General features: G+C 29.4%; 2 protein-coding genes across 5 annotated transcripts in view; one reads left to right on the forward strand and one right to left on the reverse strand.

The window, feature by feature from the left end:
- mip40 (Myb-interacting protein 40) overlaps positions 1-5,862 on the forward strand; it is a 35,124-nt gene extending 29,262 nt beyond the window's left edge. Inside the window, exons 9-10 of the mRNA XM_035351165.2 lie at positions 177-260; positions 5,625-5,862. Of these exons, the coding sequence (XP_035207056.1) occupies positions 177-240 (64 nt within the window). The 3' untranslated portion in view covers positions 241-260; positions 5,625-5,862. The remainder of the gene's footprint in view (positions 1-176; positions 261-5,624) is intronic.
- A 9,539-nt stretch (positions 5,863-15,401) lies between these two features.
- Positions 15,402-21,154, reverse strand: part of LOC118181929 (TBC1 domain family member 14-like) — a 45,935-nt gene continuing 40,182 nt past the window's right edge. For 3 of the 4 annotated variants that reach the window (XM_035351162.2, XM_035351164.2, XM_035351163.2), the window contains exon 12: positions 15,402-19,971. In XM_035351162.2, the coding sequence (XP_035207053.1) occupies positions 19,778-19,971 (194 nt within the window). In that variant the 3' untranslated portion in view covers positions 15,402-19,777. The remainder of the gene's footprint in view (positions 19,972-21,154) is intronic. The other variant, XM_085822648.1, reaches the window with a different exon arrangement.

Raw genomic sequence — 21,154 nt, forward strand, 5'->3', positions numbered from 1 at the left:
TCAAATTCTGATAAAAATGGTAAGTGTAGTTCTGAAAATGGAAATTATACATTATTTATCTGGAAAATACTCTTTTGAAATTTATTGCTGCAATCAGATAACACCAAAACTGCTTTCATCAGATTTTGAAATGACTTGTGCAGTACTCCACTAAATTATGCTTTTCTTTAATTTAGAGCTCAGTGTCGTGAAGAAACAGTGTCTGCAGATCATTGGGAAGCAGTGACATCAGTTTCATAAATCTGGCTTTTTAAATGAAGGTTTGTTGTGAATTTGAATTTATTAATGCAATTAATATGTATTTTATAGAATTTACTAAATTAATTTAATTAAGATAATTGATATGTTGAAGATATTCAACTGCACTTTAAATGCTACTTTGAAGATATTCAACATTAATTTCAGGTTTGAATATTGGAAAAATTGACATCAGATAATGTTGCTTTCCTCATTTTCATGTATTGAACATCTTCAGTAAATTATTTAACACATTCACAGATAGGGTGGCATATGCCAGTCTATGTATAGGGGATACAGCACTATGTACTGTGCAGCTTTGATGCATTGAGAAAAAAAAAAAGCAACATATGCTACCAATTATTACATATGACAATTAATAAGCTTTAAAGGGTAGAAGAATTCTTCAATAAAAGTGTCCATGAATATATTAATATTAAATTTATAAATTTGTGCACCAGTTTTACAATTACTTAAGTATTAGCTGGAACACATCTATCAGTGGCATAGCTAGGGGGGCAAGTGGGGGACACATATTTCCAGGCGCAGCATCCCGAAGGTGCCAAATTGATGTTAAGAAATTTTAAAATGAAATGTTTTTCATTCTTGGCATACAGAAAGGGATGCAAAGTCTTCAGTTGGTATGGGGAGCTGAAAACCCTAGGTACAGATCTGCCACCTATACATTGGTAATGATCCAACTCTTGAATATGCTTTCTTGTCTCACAAGCAGCCTTAAAAGCTGTTTTATCCTTCACAATAAAGGCGTGATTTTTTTTTTCTCTTAACTTTTAGCAGTTAAGGGAATGTTGATGTATATTTTATTTTTCATCCTTTTTTACCACAACATCAAACTACCTACAATTGTAGATACCTTAGGATTTTTTGGAAGCAGGCAAGATGAAAAATTAGCAATGCCTTCGCCGGGACTCGAACCACGGACCTCTAGAATACCGGCCCTGCGTGCAGAACCACGCCTTACCAGGAAGAACGAATCGGGAGAAATACCTTATACAGTAAGCAGATATCTTCATTACAATTCTTTTCCTCTAGAAAATTCACCTGGCAACATTTGGCCATCTCACATTAATTTTTATGCAGTTTGCATAATACAATCTGTGCGTTTATTATTTTTTAAAAGAGCATACTGTATTCCACTTTTAAGCAAATATAAACAGATGCATATGTTGTAATGAACATATGTACAGTAAAAGGCTGATAATCTGGCATTAAGCTAACTGGAATATTTAAGAATTCTAGGAAAAAAGTGTCTAAAAAATTTATTAAATGAGAAATTTGTAATGGCATTATGGAGCTTGCAATATTATTAACATATATAAATTGTCACCAAACAGTATGATTTGTTGCTAGTAATGGATAAGCATGATGTTACAAACAATCAATTAGAAGTTTTGCATAATTTATACTAGATGTGCCAAGAATGAAAACAGTAGCAATTCGTTATTTCCAGATGTGATATTTTGCCAAAAAATCAATGAGACTGGTATTTTTATGCTGCTGAATTATACTTGATAGAAGTGCAGTCTTAACAACTGTTGATAGGGTGTTAGAAGTGTTTTCTTTAACTAGGTACTAGAAGAAGTATTTAGTTAAAGAGTCTAAAGAGAAGTCTCTTATTGTCTTATTTATAAGAATTCTTATTTTAGAAGCACAAAGAAAAGATAAAAAAAAAATCATTTGGAGAGGAGGGAGAATAAAGTTTTCTAAATTAAAATTGCTACAAGGGGGGGGATGTTTCCTAATTTAACAATATTAGTTGAAGCTGTGTTATATGTCCAGTAGTCGTCAGCAGCAACTAAATATTTCCCTTGAAGAATAATTTCTTTCAATAAAGGAAAAATTTAAACACTCATTAATAATTGATTTTACTACTTTTTAAAAAATAATGTAGAAATGTCTCCTAAAATTAATGAATAAATATTTCCATTGTTTAAAAATTTGTGTCATTAACATATTAAATAAATGAAATAGTTACATGCAAATTACACATAAAACGAATAAAATGCTTATATGTTAATAAAGTACAACTAGATGTAAGTTTCAGAGATAACTACAGTGAGGTGTATTGTAACATTTTCCTTTTTGTAATTGTTGGACTTATATTAAATTAACCCTTTGCGGCACAGTGTGTCCAATTTGGACACACCTAAAAATTTCCTTCTGTATGCACAGAAAAAATGAATGAAAAATTATTTATTGGTTACTCTGAACCTCCTTTATTTATAGTAGATGGCAGCTCAACACAAACCAGTCCATATATTTTAGTCATGTTTAGTTTTTTAAGACCCTCATTTTTCAAAGAAATCTTCTAGATTTTTTTTTAGGGTATAAAAGGAATAGTTTGAAAAGAAATTTCTATGTTATTTTTTTGGCTGTATGCTATTCTCCTTATTTTTTGAAATAAGACTTATTATTAGTTTTAAATTTTTACCTTGAAATCTTGCTTAAAATCAAACGGCGAACCCTAGGTGTGCCCAGACCAGGCTCACCAATAATCTAGGACAAATGAGAGTCTGTATTCTTTGTTTCTCCGCATCTCATCGGTCAATTCACTGATAGCAATGCTCGTTTCAGCACTTTTTTCGAAGCTCTATTCAATCAGTATGCCCACTTTGGGCACACCCACAGAATTAAAAAATAAGTCACAAAATTTTACTTGTGTACTCCTCTAGGCCTAATTAGACTGCCTACCTTTTTTTTTTTTTTTAATCAAAACTCCAACTTTAAAAGGTAACATGCCGGAAAGGGTTAACAGTTTTGCATTGAGTTCACTTACGGTAATATGATAGTAATATCATAAAAATCTTTAAAGATAATGAAATAAAAGCAAATATAAATTTGGATAACAAATCTAATTCTTTTTTCATTACTTTCTGATTATCCACACTTTCATGAAAAATCTCTAGTTCATCAGCGACATTGTGAATTGGCAAAAAACATTTGTTTGACTATAGTATAGCTCATAAGTGTTTTCTATTCATAAATAATAATAATAAAAGCATTTTATAAAAAAAACAAGAAATTTTATAGGGAAAAATAAACAAAAATCTGTGTAATCAATATTTGCATTTTTACAGCTGGGTTATCAAAATGACTGCTAAATATTAAACATGTAAAATCTACATGTACTGAAACACATAAGTAGTATGCATATTCATGGATTATGCAAGGTAGAATTCAAAAGTTCTTGGACTGAGTCTATAACATAAAAAATATTATAAATTAAATTGCAGAAACACATCCTCCTTCGAAATAAGACCCTTGTTCAACAACACACTTTTGCCAGCGCCTGTAAAGTTCATTGGAGCATGTCTGGAATCCATTTTTGACCATGTCAGCCTGCGATGCACATTTAACTTCATCTGAAAATTGAAATCGACGATCCAAGTTCAGGAAATAGGAAGAAATCTCAGGATGCGAGATCAGGGGAATAAGGAGAATGTGGCAAAACAGTTGTTTTAATTTTCACAAGGAAATCATTGACGAGTAGAGCTTAGTGAGCAGGAGTGTTGTCATGCAATAGCACCCATGATTGCTCAGCCCACATTTTTGGTCTCTTCTTCCAGATCGCCTCATGCAAATGATGCAGGATTTCGACGTAGAGTTCTTTGTTCACAGTGTGTCATCCAGGGATAAATTCCAGATGCACAATGCCCTAGATATTGAAGAATACCTCTAGCATGACATTTCCTTTAGAATGATCTTGGTGGAATTTCTGCTTGTGTTGAGATTGTGGTGATTTCCATGTTGCCGTTGCTCTCTTGGTTTGCGAGCCATACAAAAAAACACCTTTTTCGTCTCCAGTAATAATTGTGGAAGGGAAGGATCTTTGTCAACAGCCGAGATTAAGTCTCCCACCATTTCCATTCGAATTCCTTTTTGGTCTACGTTTAACATGTGAAGAACGATGTGTTGATACACCCTTACATGTTAAGATCCTTAGTCAGTATCTACTGACATGTGGCCTTTGATATCCCAACTGATTCTGCTGTTTGGCAAATTGTTTGCTGCCTGTTCGCATGTACAAAAGACACCTTTCTGATGCTTTCATCGGTGCGCAAAGTCTCGGGATGGCCACAGCATTCGTTCGTTGTTTTCAACATTTTCCCTGTCTTCTCTGAAAGACGATGCCACTCAAAAGCTTGTGTTCTTGATAACGTTTCACTTCCGTATGCGTGCTTCAACATTTAGAAAGTCTCTGCAGCACTCTTTCCCAAGCGAACACAAAATTTGATATTGATTCTCTGCTCAACTGTCACCATTTCTTTCTGTTGCTGGTTACTAAATGCACCTGCCTACAAAAAATGCTGTTGCCATGAGCTTTTGACCATGTGATTTGGGATATACCACTTTTAGAAAAGGGGAGAACATAGTAACACAAAAGCGTTCTCGTAGTCTCACTACTGCAAAATATTTTTACGTTATAGACTCAGTCCGGGAACTTTTGAATTCTGCAACGTAAATTGTCACATATATACTGAAAAATAAGCCAGAAATGACAGTTCGACTGAAAGTTGAAACCAGGGGTGCAGATAATCAGAAAGTACTCCCTTTTTCTTGCAAACGTTAGTATGTATTTTTAAGGGGCAGTCATCCTGACTCATGTAAAACTATATACGTTTCACACTACCTTGTTAAAACAACCATATCTGTCAGTCACCAGAAGTGGCAAGCTTGTAATAACAGTAACAGTAAACATGTAATAGCTCAGTATTATAAAAGTTCAAGTTTAAATTTGTATTCATTCCTATGAACAAAATGATAAGACTGCCAAAAATTAACATGAAAATAACTAGAACTTCAGCATGTAAAAAATACTTAAATATTGATCATTTTGAATGAAATATATTTTTAGTAAATTCAAGATAGCATATTCATAGAGCAAGCAAATTTTTAGTAAATTAAAGATATAGTTAATTGAGCTTTAAAATAGGGAAAGTTGAAACTCTTGCAGAGTTTTGAAAGGAAATGTAGATTGTCTAAAGGGAATATGAAAATTTTCTGGATTAGAGTTTTAGAAGGAAAAATAGATTGTCTAAAGGGAATATGAAAATTTTCTGGATTTTCCCTCCAGGATCTTTTGACTTAAGAGATATGCTTAAAGTAAACCTGCATCTTTGGATTTCATATAATTTTAAGGTTGGTGTTGAAGTCGTTAAAAAAAAAAAAAAAAAAAAAAAAAAAAAAAAAAAAAAAAAGGATCATGTTGAAATAGTGAAAAATAGCAGAAAATTAACTGCATGATAATATTGAATTTTACAATCAACTGAAATGATTTGGCTTACATAATTCTAATAATTTCTTAGTGATTTATAGTTTGAGTGTAAAAAAATTATAAAACAGTTTTTAAGCAATGTATTTTTCAGATTTTCCGATGCAAGAAATCTCAACTAGGAGAAACAGCAGTACATCATTTTAAACATTGTGTTGATATGTGTATTTAAATTTTATGACATTGTATAACATTCTTTGTAATATAGTAGTAAAACTATATTAGTTTGACTTAATCTATGTACAAGGATAGGATTTTAAACAAATTGGGTATTAACTTCATTTTTTTTTTACTTGTAATCACCCGGTGTAATAAAATTTTATGAAAATACATTAGTAAATTTTGTGTAAATGTATTTTTACCATTTTGCAGATACACAGAAGACATTATACTGAATTCATAAAATTTGTAATGCACTTTAGCATACATAGTGATACATATTATATCTGCCTACGTTAAATAACAATAAAAGGATAGCTCGAAGTAACTTGGTTGTAAAGTAATAGTAGATATTTAATGCAGTTTATCATATGGATATTTGGTGAATGTTGAAAATAGAGTCTTCTAAATGCTTTGCTCCTTGAATGTATTTTTTCAGGCGATGTGGGAATCATTTTGATATTTTTGAACATGTCCTATGGAATAGCATGTAGATCACAGTGAATAGCAATAATCAGCAAATGACAAAAAAAGACTCTTTCTTTTAGTTAATCCTCAGGAAGTAGTCTGAACTATCAATTGGAGAACATGATGCCAAAATCATATCAAAATCAGACAGTTTGGAAATGTCTGTCACAGTATAGCTTTAGTTGTGTTTGCCATTGTGCTGTCCAATTGGAACCAGATGTATCTACTAATTGGCTTGCTTACAATTTTGCATTCCTAGTTGTTCTGCCTCTATACCCAATGAGTGTCTACTGAGTATATGTTTGAATGAAGGTCTTCCCCACACATGTACTAGGCAATGGTCAGTCATATACTAAATGCATAGACTCCAACTACTACGGATTCTCCGTAGTTTCTACGGAAATTCATGAAAAACTACGAGCTACGAAAAGTATGGAAAAAACTACGGATTTTACAGAAACAAGAGCAGGAGAACCAGTACGCAAAACGGAACCAACTAATTCATCCGATGATTGGCTGAATACTCGTGTTATCATATATCACGTGTTGAGTGCGTTCCTAGTTTTGAAGAATTAGCCAATCGTAGATCAGTAACTCCAACCGTTAACGACTTATCAATAGTTCCACCCAATTGTCTGTCTCCCAGGTTCCTCGCTGATGCGTGTTTAGGCTGCATTGTGTAGTTTACGGCGAGAGCTTAGCGTGTGTCTTGTGAACTGTGAATCAGGTGAAAGATTTTTAATCATGCTGCTTCCTCGAACGAAGAAGCCGAAATTATCAAAGCAGAAGTTTAAAGATTCATATTCTTCAGAATTTCCATGCATTAAAACGTCCGAAATTTCTGTGAATCACGCACACTGCAGTGTATGCAACAAAGACTTCTCAGTTGCTCATGGTGGAAAAGATAACTGTAAACGGCATGTGTTTTCTCAAAAGCATATAGAACTTGGCACCGTAAAATCTAAAGAAATAACAAATTTCTTAATAAAAGATGATGAAACAGATCCTATAAAAGCCGAATACTATTTTGTTCATTTTTTAATTGAACATAATCTACCGCTTTCTGTTTCGAATCATTCCAAAGAGCTTTTCAAAGCAATGTTTCTGGATTCTGCCATAGCAAAAAAATTTTGCTGCGGTCATACCAAAACTGCTGCTATTGTGAAAACGCTTGCAGAAAATACTGTTGCTGATATTATAAAATCAGTGTGCAGTACATCATTTTCTCTAAGTACTGATGGAAGTAATGATAACAATGATAACAAACTGTACCCATTGGTTATAACATACTACAGTAAAGAAAAGGGAGTGATAATTACTTCATTGATTTCTATTTTAGAATGCACGAATAATACAGGAGAAGGTATTTTTAATTGTATAAATGAAAACTTTAAAAACAAAGGTTTAGAATGGAAAAATTGCTTATCATTTTCTTCAGATAATGCTAGTAATATGATTGGAAAGTTTAAAGGTGTAGCATCATTTATCAAAATGCATCAACCAAGTATAATCACCCGAGGTTGTCCGTGCCACCTCTTGCATATAGCTGCAAAAAAAGCTACTGAAAAATTAATTGGCTCAGAAATTGAAATGTTGATAATAGATATATATTTTTACTTGGAGAAAAGTTCGAAACGGAAGCATAGCTTCAAAGTTGCTCAACAAATTTTGGGACAGAATGCAAAATCTCATAAAATTTTGAAATATTGCAGTACGAGATGGTTGTCTCTTTTATAATCTATAACAAGGATTTTGGAACAGTGGGATGCTGTGATAAATTTTTTTGGAGATAAACCAGATAACAGTGAGAATGAAGGAAAGAGATTGCAAAACATTAAAAAAATTTTACAGTCACCAACCACCAAATTGTACTTGTTATTTTTGAAAAATACTTTGCCTTTGTTTATAACAGTAAATATTAATTTGCAACAACAAGTTCCTTATATACATAAATTGAGAAGAGAACTTTTTGAACTTTTAATGAATTTATTTGTTAGATTCGTAAAACCATCAGTAATTTCTAAAGAAAATGAAGATGTTACTCTAACGTCTATTCCATTTCAGAAGTATAGTAAACAAAAAGAAAATGAAAATTTAGTGATTGGTGCGGAAACAAGACTATATTTAAAAAATGCCAAGTTGAATGAAAGTGAAGTGAAATCATTTTTCAATTCTGTGCGAGCTTTTTTTGTAACTGCATGTTCATATATAATTGATAAATTTCCACTGAGTGATCCATTTCTAAAACATGCTGAAGTTGCTGACATCAACTTGAGAACTGAAGTCTCATTTTCATCTGTTCTTTACTTGATGAATACTTTTCCATCCATTATTGATGAAAAATGTCTTAATCAAGTAGAAATTGAATTTTCCATGTATCAAGTAGATGATTTGAAAGAAATTGTAGATTTGCGTATTGATATAGCATGGGGAGAAATTGCCAAATTAAAAAATATGAATGGGTTTATTAAATACAAAGTATTGCCTTCTGTAATGCTTGCTGTCTTAATAATACCTCATTCAAATGCAGCTTGCGAAAGAATTTTTTCTATTGTTAAAAAAAATCAGACGGAATTTCGACCAAATTTAGGTCTTAAAACTCTTGAAGCAGTTTTGATTGAAAAAATAAATATGCAGGCAAATGAAGAACTGTGTTATAAAGAAAACATTCTCAAAATCAGAACTTAAGCTTGCTAAGCATGCTACATATAAATCTTTGCATTCATAAATTATGCGTATTTTGTTTAATACTTATATGTATCATTCTTGGTTATTTAAATTTTATTTCCCTGTAGAAATCATATCCAGAATAAAGATATGATTTATAGCTTCTGATTTTTTCTATGATTAGTAGTGATTTGAAGTACTTTTTATTAGTGAATGCTTGAGGAGTTAAAAGAAAATTTCTAATTAAATGTGCATATAATTTACAAGGTATATTTTTAATTATTCAGTTTTATATGTATATGGATTTTAAATGTAATAAAACTGATTACAATTAATTATTAATTTTAAATTAATGAATGGTTAATTACAGCACACGCTACGCGCACATTTTGAAAGTTGTAAAAATGTCGTTCGCGCGTTGACTACTGACAAGGTTTGCTGAAGGTTGGAGTCTATGTAAATGACCCACTCCTAAGGGAGGAGCGCCACACCATTGACAGGTTGACCTTACCGATTCCCAGTCTCGGCCATGCGTAATCATGTGCATTCTGGCAAGGTTATGCACCACTTTATGTTAAATCTAAGATTATTACAGTGTGGGAGTGAAATTTAGCTTGAGTTTGCAATTTATACTCAAAAGATTTTTCAACAGCTGCAAGAGAAAGAAGAGAGTTCTTTAAAAATTATACCCACTTTTAAATTCTTTCAGTTGAGATTTTTAATTATTGAAATTTATTTAAAATAATTTGTTACCAAGTTTCTTAAAATGTTATATACATGCAGTCAATTTCATTATCAGAATACTTGAATAATTGGTCACTCATTGAATCAAATATGTTTGGTCCCAACTAGTTCCTGTTTCATTTTCTTATAATGTATATTAGCTATTTCTTGTAATGTATAGCCAATTTTAATATGCTGACTCCACATTCAAATATGTAATGTGAACAAAACTATTTATTCTCTATCAGAAAAACAATTTTCTTTTTCACCAAATTTTTGTTCTCAATCTATAATTATATTCTATTCCTTTCCGTAGAAATTGTAACTTCATCACTGCCTTCCAAGTAGGGGAAGAAATCTACTTCACCTTATTCTTATCCAAATTCCTATTAGGGGTTTAATATGTTTTTGTTGGAGGAGGAAACTTGGTAACAGTGGAACTTCCAAGTGTGAAAACAGCAAAATTTCTCAAAAAGTACTAACAATAAAATTGTGTTGAAGAGTTTGATATCATAGAAAAGTTCATACCGTCTTCAGAAAACAACAATCAATTTCAAACATAAAATTATCAATAAATATTCTTATCCAATCTTATTAAGGGTTTAATATATTTTTGGTTGGAGAAGGAAACTTAGTACAGAAATCAAATACTAGTTTCAGGTATTTTTTATTGCAGGGCTAAATTTATTATACTATTGTTCCTTCATATAAATTTTTTTCAATGCTTAATAAGTATTATTATTTATTATTTTTATTTTACTGATTTGTACAGAAAAAAGGCTGTTCTTACAACTGCAGATAATATATAATTGTTTCCTGGTCCTAAAGGTGACCTCTTAACAAATTTAACCGTAAACAACTATGTATTAACAAGGGAAAAACTTACTAAGATTAATATTTATCTTAAGGTATGTTTTGATTCTAATGACAACTTTCTATTATTGAGCACAGGTTCATGTTATTACTTCAATTTTACTTCTTTGTATGAAGTAAAATGGAAGTATTGTGATCATGAAAAATTTTGGGTATCATATTTCAATGAAAATATCCATTTTTACTGCTATCGAATGCAATTTAATGATATTTTTGGGTGACATATATACGTAAGGACCAAATAAAAGACTCTTCCTCCCCCCCCACAAAATTATAACTGATTTAAAATGGATTCTGAAGATATTTTTTCCGTGGCATCTGTATGTACGTATGTATATATCTTGCATAACTCAAAAACGAGTAGCCTCAGAAAGTTGAAATTTTGTATATAGGACTGCTATAAAATGTAGATGTGTACCTCTTATTTTAGTTGCAATTCGCCGCACCATAAATATATAAATATATGTGTACATCCACTCTGTTACTCGGCTCAGTGAGTTCAGTTTCTTTATTCTTATATGTTTGTAAATTGTGCATTTTTTGCTTTAATAATGATTGAATTATGTTGCTCTTATCTCACAGTTCTTAAGTTATACCTTCTGACTTATTAACAGTTTAAAAGTTGTTTAAGTGCGGCTAAGCCTAATTTTTTGTGCCATGGCAGCCATATTTGTTTACATTTGAAACTTAGCAAAATAGGGGATTTATTGCCAATCTAGAGGAACTAAGGTTTGCAACAACAAAAAAAGTCTTCTTTTATTATTGTGAATTAAATCATGCTTATCCATTCCGGAACTATCATTAAATTATCTCATACACTCGACTCAGCATAGCATCCACATCAAATTAAGTCAGTTTCTACACCTTCAGTGTCTTTTTGCTGAGTGAGACCAAAAGTAAACTTAGTTTTGTGCACCACAAAATCTGTCTTCTTACCCACTGGCTGAATTGCTTGCTTTAGCATAGAAACTTTAATTTTAATTGTAATTTTTTTTTTTTAATTTTTTAACTGAATTTGATGTTTTATGTTTTTCTATATCTTTAAAGTTTTATGAAGATATGTGCTATTATTATTTTTGCCTTGCACAAAGTGAGAACTGAATTAAATAATTGAGAAATAAATCTCTAATGAAATTCGAGGAAATAAGTGTTTCATAATAGCAGAAAATACTGTTGCCACTATGTTTTAGACAGAGAAGAATGTTTATGAGGAGCACAAGTACATTAGGTAAGCAGCGCTGAATCGTCTATGAAAACGTGTTTATTTTTTATTTAATTTCTTTTATACTTCATTTTAGACATCTTATACAGTCGAAAGTCTTTAATCTGGATTTGTCGGGACTTAGACTATTCTGGATTATAGATCATCAGTTTAAATCTGGTAAGATGGCATGCAGAAATTATAAAATTAAAAATATGAAACCGTAATTTATGAAATAAAGAGCAATTATGATCTAAAGGGTATCAAAATTTTAAAAAAAAAAAAAAAAAAGCTTAATATTTATTTGTTTACTTTATTAAACATTTCTTTCAATGCGCGTTATCATGACGAGGAATATATATATATGTAATAATAATTTAATTAAATGTATCTAATACACCTTATTCATCTTGCACTTTTAGTCAGAATATTATGCTTTATCTTTTCTGTCTTGAAATCCACAAAATCCTTGTAACCTCTAGTCCCAAGCTTTGCGGATTTCTGGAATTCTACTGTATCTCTTTTTTTTTTTTTTTAATTAAACTTACTTAATTCCTTCTTCCAAAATTCGAAATTTAGGTTCATTCTAAATAAAATTTGTCCATTTTTTTAAATATGTATATATTTTTTAATTTATATAAATTTTTCGAAACAAATTTTGAATTATAACCTATAAAATTTTTACCATCATCTTAAAGTAGATGTATTTTTAAGCATACATGCAAAAAATTAAGTTTTTTTATTTAAAATTTCCCAAGATCTACGTGAATTTACATGTTGGCGCGTTTTATTATTGCTTGTAACAAATATGCCAAATTTCAACACTAGTGTAATTTACACACTGCCAAAATTATTTGAAATAATGAACAATGACTTTTTTTTCTCTGCTGTTTTACAATGAGCAAAAAGAAAGTCAAATAGGTTGCTATAAATTAAGAAATATGCAAGTGAATTATTTTTGGCGCAAACTGAAAAAAATGCACCAAGATTTTTTATTTTTCCGTAAATTTCGCACCAAAATTGAATACTTACATATAATTTGAATCGTAGAATCAAAATATGGAGAAAAAAATGGCATGTCGTTTAAGAAAAAGTCAGATTTTGTGTCAAAATACCTATATTAAAACAGTGCTGCATACAAATCTAATAGATATCCTAAGTATCACTTTCGAGACATGAAAAACGCAATTTGAATTTTGTCAGTCGGCCCAGTAGAACGGGAGAAATGGAAGTGTCCCCCCCTTTTTTTTTAGGGCACAGCATACGCACTTATGTTGCATAACTCAAAAACGAGTAGATGTAGAATGTATATGAGACTGGTTACAATATGTAGCTTTGCCCATTCCCTTTTCGTTGCAATGGGCAGCATATATACTATATTTACACATTCAGTTTTTTATTTCTACATGTTGGTATTGTTCATTTTCTTTTTAAAAAGGAGACTGAATTAGGCTGTTCTTATGTTTCCGTTAAGATTTTTATGCCTTTCAGTTAATCTAAATGCAATAGTTGTAGAATTATCAACAATTTAATAGTGCTGAGACTAACGATTTATTTACATTTGAAACTCAGCAGACTACTGAATTAAGTCAATCTTTTTGCCGAGAGCCACCAAAAGCTTGTTTTTCCGTAGAAACTGTATTTGTTGTTTAAGGATTTTCTAATTTTTAATGAACATAGTTTTTATGTATTTCTGCTTTGTCATAAAGTCAGAACTGAAATGATCTAATCAAATTCAAGCAAATAATTTTAAATGAAGTGTAGCAAAAAATGTTTATTTTTTAATAAGCCATACAAGAAAGTCGTGGTGTCCACATCAGATATTTTTATAATTTCCTTCACTGTTTAAGAGAAATTTCTTTTTAAATCTGATAAACTGACTCTAAGGAAATGTGCCCTTTTCAAAGTTTATTACTATTGACTAAATTATTTAATTAACACTAAGGATTATTTTTATAAAATATTCTTTCTGCTTTAAATATTTAAATTTGTTAGTGGCTAAATGTTTACCTGATTTCATTAGGAATTAGAATTTATGAAAAATCTGGCATCATTATAAGAACAAAGATTTTTAATAAAATATAAATTTTGAATTTTATGTGTTATTTTATATCTTTAATGTTACCAATACTGAATCACATACGAGAGAATACTTGTGATTTTATTTTAAAGTGTACTTTCAAGTTATTACATAAAAAAATACTTTAAACAAGCACAAACGTTAAAATTTCTATTCCTCACCAATAATGGATGGGGGAGTAAGAGTTTTCTGCAATTTTTATTAACAGATTTTCATTTTTTAAAAATAGATATAGCCTTTTCACTTTTCATATAAGAGAAAAATTATTAAGAATGATGCTGTTTTCATTTGATGCAATTTTGAGAATGTTGTATCAAGGAATCCTACCAAAGTGAAATAATTGTTTAGAAGAATGAACTGGTCTGCTTCCCTGTTGGCATGGTGGTAAGGAAGCTGGTTGCCATAGCTTTGGACCCTAATTCAAACCATGAAGATAGTACGGCGGTTTCTAAATTCATCTGAAACGCCTCTGGAAAGATTAGTGGAAGGGGAAACCCTCAATTTATTGCTCCCTGTGGATCATTAAAAACTGGGATGGAGCTGGATAAATTCATATTGTCAGCTGTCATGTGCTCAAAGCCTAAGCTGATGACAAACGCATCCCTTACTTCTTAGCTATGAAAAAATTCAGACTCGATGTTACTGTCAGATAAGTGGCATGAAATGATCTGTTGCAAAGTTATACATCTAGTTTCATTAGCATGCAACCCAATCATGAAGAGTGTCATAAAACTCATGGAAAATCATCCTTATAATGGCATGCTTTTTGAATTCTCTAAGGCCAAAAATATAACAACAAATGCCAGAAACAATTATACTACACAGATTTAAACAATTATACATACATCAGATGACGAGCTGTTTCACTCAGCTACTAAAGTAAAATTATCATCAGACTATGACACATTAAGGCAACTGCAATTATTATAATCTACCAGAATACCTTAAATAAACTGGCAACATCTATAAACAAGACATTTCAGCATCATATAAACTATCATGTGACCACAAAATCTCAGCATTTATCCAGTTACATTTCCTTGCTCAACAGCAAGGGAGAAATAACAATTCTTCACCAAATTCGGAATAAAAATGAGAAATGGATTCTATACATAATTACAAATGCAAAAAACAAGGTCAAATGCCATTAGCAAAAGTAAGTTAGCATTCCACCTCCTAAAGAGGTTTGCTGTGCATTTGTTTGAATACTGTAAGCATAATTCATTTCAAGGTATTGAAACCTGGTCCGATTATGACTGGAAACTTCTACTGTCAAACCTTTAATCAGATGAATCAAGTTCTTCAAATTAAACATCACATGCCAGTCTAAAAAAAAATTTAAATGATTTTTCACTGCATTGAGCATTTGATTTTAAAAGTGTTATTTGTAATGATAGCGATTATGTAGATGATTAAGAAATTAAATATTTTCTGCATTGCCATCCCAAAATGACACCAATTACCTAATATTAGTTCTGCAATTTTTCAGAAAAAACAAAGCTTCTTAAATGGAATAAAATATATAAACTAATTTTAAAGTGATGCTTTTCCTACATTTGACTTGTTACATTCACTTAAACTGTACATGTGAGTGAAGAGAATATATAAATAACAGGAAAGGTCAGATTTTCAAGAATTTTTGTAATGAAAATTAATATGACATGCAATTAAAAGGAGGTTTTTAGATAAAAGCAAACAACTCACCCACATTAGTATTTTAATGTTAAATATAATATGTTCAGTAATAATTATTATACCCAATAATAATTAGTATATCAGTAATAATTATTATATATGACAGTAATTATTACATAATAAATTTTTTCATCATCATAATACATATTGATTCAAATAGCTGAAGTTTCATGCATATACAGCTAGAAAAAGTTGAAAACATTTTATCATGCATTTACTTAGGCACTGTTAATTAGTTATAGAAGTAATTTATTAATGAAAGTAAGAAAAACATAACAATTTTAATTACTTAAACATTCACTTGCAAAAATTAAAAACACTGAATTATCATGCTAGGTAATTCCCCTGCCCCCCCCCAAAAATTGTACACATAAAAGTTTTGTTTTTACTATCACAACACATTAAAAGGAAATGTATGAAGTTGAAAATGGTACAATTATTGCAATTGTATTGCATAGATTAATTGGCTCCCACAATACAATAAGAGTACTTAAACTATACATAGTATATACTCAAATACAGCAATACATTATAAATGTTTCACTAGACAATTTTTATAAAAATTATAAAAAATATATGCAAATGATAACTGAATAATTTTTTTCTGTTAAGATATTTTTGTGCTTAATGATAAAATGATGCATCCATTTCTTACTACTATCTGATAAGAAAAAAGTTCTTTAACATTTGTGCAATGCATGTAATCTATATTTTCAGTGTACAAAAAGATGATGGTTTCCATAAAATGTTGAGTATATTATACAGCATTCAAATAAATTGAGATAAAAGAAAAAAAAATCATACTATATATTTGAAATATATATCTATAATCTGTAGCAGTCTAGCTATGAGGAGAAAAGTCAACATTTAAAAAAATAAGCAACCAATATTTTAAATTCAGGAGTAAATAGAAATAATTTACATCTTTTTCCCAGAGCTTGTAAAAACAGACTTTGGAAAAATATGAATTAATATCTCCTAGATGACTGTCTGAAAATTTATTCCTTATATATATATAAAACTAAGAGAAATGACTGTTTTAATTTAACCACATTCAGTTGAGTTTTAAACTAATTGTAAATAATTCCCCATATCCCAAAATACCAATGAAATTCTAAACCAGATATGTTTATTTAAATTTTTGCAAATTATTCTTTCCAGAGCTAAACATTTTTATGATATACATTAACAATACAATATATTTCTAAAATATAAAACACAAAGAAACAAACAGTCTTATTATGTACAAAATATAAATGTTTGTCAGATCAATACATAATATATATTACAAGAAATATTCAGATAATATGCAGTTTCTTAAATGACTTCATGACATCTATAAAAAATCTACTTTTTAATTTAATTAGATCATACATAACAAACATTTAAACATTATGTATACATACATATGTATTAAAGCATTTTATATACATGCATACATACACACACTCATACATATCAGAATTTCTATATGATGAAATTCAATTAATGAATTGTTTTGTGCGAACTTAGAACAAAATTATGTATAGAATAAATTCATTCCATACAGTGAATGATTATTTTATCTCAAGAATCTATAATTACAATAAATTTAGGGAAACTGCATGAGGTTTTTGTTTATCATTAACATTAGAACTCGTAATGATTAACCTACATTAAAAATATTTTTACTGATGGCGAAAATGAGTTATTTTTTACCATTTGATAGAACTAAATTTGATAATTTCACAATAGGTTTTTTAATGTTAGGATGCAAGACAAGAATGCTACTTAAGCAGAAAATTCCCAAACCGATTTATTTAGACGTATCTTTGTCAAAACTTTTTTCTATGTGAACATCATCTGACATATTTTCCCTTAAAAAAGTAAGTAATAAATACATGAGAGCTAATTAAAAATAAATCTCTGTATTTCAAAATAAAACTTTGGACGTTTTCTGCTTATAGAATGTAGGCTGGCATTTAACAATTCTTGGTTCACTAATCGAAGTTCACCTTTAGTTACAAGGAAGTGTATTTAACATATAATTCATTTATTTATTATTAGATTTCAAAATAATGTTCAGTTGAATTTCATAATAATTTAACAAAATTATTTTGATCACACAGTATAAAATAATACTTAGCAAAGTTCATATAATTAACTATAGGACTAAAAACACTGATAAGATGAAATGCTTGACAAAAAAAACTAAAGTTTTAAAATCTCAAAAATCAATTAAAATATTTATATAGTAAATAAAACTTCGGAATTTAGATATTACATAGCAGCAGAAGAAGATATAACTGCCATAAAAATCTTGCGTAAATTTCAATTTTATACAATATCAATTATTTGTTTGATGCTATATCACTTTTCTGCTTCATTTTAGTGAAAATATGCATAAAATAGTTAAAATACATAGAAAAGATTTCAAACATTATTAATAATTTTACACTAAAATCTACAAATTTTTAAACTATTGTTTTATATACATTTTTAGGAATATCAAAAGAAAAGATATTTCAATTAAAATTATAAGTATGATACCAAAAATATAGCATCTTTCAAAGGCAAATTCATTTAATTAAACTCTAGTAATAATATTCCTTGAGTTACTCAGCTATCGTAATAAAAAAAAAAGCACATGATTATGAGTAAACTTGCTGAATAACATAATCCACATACAATGACAATGGCTATGAAAAATTTGAGAGCTTTCTTCTAACCAATGCCTATACTGTCAATAATAATGTATTTAATTCCACAGACTTACAAAAACCAAAAATTTGTTTTAAAGTTAAAATAACAGACACTTAAAATTTACAATTAAAAGCTTAAAATATATACCAACAAGTAATTTACATACTATTTCAACATATAGCACAAAACAAGCTCTAAAGGAGTCTGAGTATTAACATTTATGAAAATTCACACAAAATGAGCACAGTGTGATCTAACATAAAGATACTGAGCAATATTTATAGAAAATATGCAGCACCTTACAACTATTATGCATTCCAAGTCATAAAAGAGATTTCTTTTAAGTCATTTAAAATGATACTAAGAAGGTTGTATATTCAAATGACAACATGACAAAATATATTTTATAAAAAACATACTTCCAAATATATTACACCTTAAAAGAAAAATTATTTTTATTTTAAACAACTCTTCATTTCTATTTTTCTTGTTCAATTTCTATAAAGTCTTCTTTTGCAAAAGGAAAAATTTTAACCCTCTGAACTGCAGTATATTTTACAGTGTTTAGTTTGTGCAGTGTTGTGCCATTTCTTGCTTAGATTTGTAAGATAATTTATTTTCATAACCTATAGATTGTAAAAATTATTTCTAGATCATTAAATATAATAAGACAGTAAAATATTTAAAGGAATAAGATAATGCTCGTCAGTGGAAAAGTTTTTAAAACTACATAAAAGTGGCCACATAGCTTAGGGGATTAATTCTTAGGTTCCTAATGACAAAAACCATTTTCTATTACTGAGAAATTTCCTCCCAAAGGGCAATGTGAATGACAAGAATGAGTACACAACATATAAAATTATAGAATTCTAATCTTACAAATATGCAGACAAAATATTAACTGCAAAATATATTAATGTAAATAGTTCAAAATTTTATGAAATAGGTATTCATATGTACAGCCTTAATGCTGAAACTTTTACATACAAACTCTCTATATATTACTATTTCATGAGTAAAAACGTAACTGTGAATTCATATTTTGCTCAAATCAGCAATAAGGTACGTGAAATCTTGCTTATTACTGAACCCTGGAGTTAAAAACACACAAAACTATTTAGTACATGTAAATTAGCATACAACTCTACTTTTAATGCATAAGTTTTAAAAATTGGGAAACGATTGCAGTGCACTGACTTTTGTAAATTAACTGATAAATATCTATATTTTATTTAGTTCTGATTGCAAATACACTAAAATTATCTGATGACACAATTAATATGAATTTAAGAAACAAAATGATGCTTATTAAGTATTCATTCATGATAACTTAAATAAATGCTTTGCAAGATAAAATGATTATTTAATATCAAAATAACATTATGATTTCATAATTATATGTATGAGATTTTACAGCATACACTTTATTGATTATACTAATATATTTATTTTAATTAGATTATCCATAATATCTCATTCAATACACTGTATATTCACACAAAAAGATTTATTTATTACTTTAAATGTTACCTACCAAAATTAGATCATGAAGAATTCTCAGATAATATGTTTATATTTTTATGCTTTGTGAAAATTTCAGTACAGTATTTTTTGTAATGTCAAATCAAGCTCCTAAATAATGGCCTATACTTATCAATAGTATAAAAAATGAGGCATTCCATAATGAACAAAGCTTTATCTATACGCTGGCCAAGCTTTCTATATGCTGCTGCAGAACACACGAAAACGATTTTTTATTTACAGTCATCCGAATGGCACTGATTGAGCTGAAAAGTTTTTCAGCATCAATATCCTCAGGCAACTTTGTAAGAAACTGTGCTAAATGAATAAAATCCATTTCTAATAGTATATCTTCATACATTCTTAGAATGCCTGAAATAAAGTAATAATGAATATATTAACAAAATAATACATAATAATAATAATAAACAGAAAAATTATGCATGCATAATTCTAAGAGCCTCAAATATAACAAATACAGAGCATTAGTTAGAATTAAAAACATTACACGTATTATATTTTTCAGATAGATAACAAAAACATTTTCTGACTGTCACCAAAAGTATTCATGTGATGAATCTATATTTTCTTGAATCCAAACCCTTCATGCAAGAACAAGAGAGAGGAAAAAGAATGTACTCTTACTTAATAATAAAAACTTTTAATTAAAGCAAAATTCAAATTTGCATTTAATGAAAAACCAATGTAAAAATATACTTTTTAAAAACTCATCCATATCACTTAAGAAGATACAAAGAAATTTAATATATAAAGTGCATAATTAAAACTCTTAATAATAATTATAATTAAACTTGAATTTTAAGGTTTATTTCCTCGACATAATTTGATAAAAAATAGGTACTCTTCAGTTATCAGGACTGGATTGAGAAATGTATGTATGTATGCATATATGGAATGATGAATGTGTTCATGTATATATATGTATTATTATGAATTTTGTATTTGAATAGCTAATATTAGTAGAATTATAATTAAAACTATTTTATTTCCCTGTGCAATGCAGCACGAGCCGAGCTTTAAGAGAAAGCTACGCCAGAAAAGTAAAAATACAGGAGCATGTGCATTTAACATTGAATAAAAGTTTATCTCGATAATTTATATTTAATTTAAATAAACGTAATTGACTACTATGTTAGCTGTAACCGTAATTCTACTCTTTTGCTTTCCAGAAATCTCGAGAAGCAGAAATTTCTCGCGACTGATTTAAAGCTATAAAAAGGCAGACAGAGAACATCTCAGCTCAGTTGTTTAATTAGCTGCCGTTGTTATTTTTTGTAAATTCAGCATGAGATCGGATTATCTTTCTCTTTGCACCATACTGTATTCTAATGTTTTACTGGATATATTACATGATATATTGAACACTTGTACGAATATCTCTGGGAAAATTCCAGCATTCTGTTATATTTCTTTTACTAAGAATGAATTTTATTAAACTTGTGTATTCAATCTATTACGAACCCATACACACGCAACAGTATGTACGTACTATGCATATGTGTGTCTATACAAATGTGCATACATACATACACAT

This window comes from Stegodyphus dumicola, chromosome 8, assembly GCF_044657685.1.
Source record: "Stegodyphus dumicola isolate Sdum_Otavi_A_Nest chromosome 8, ASM4465768v1".
NCBI lineage: Eukaryota > Metazoa > Arthropoda > Arachnida > Araneae > Eresidae > Stegodyphus > Stegodyphus dumicola.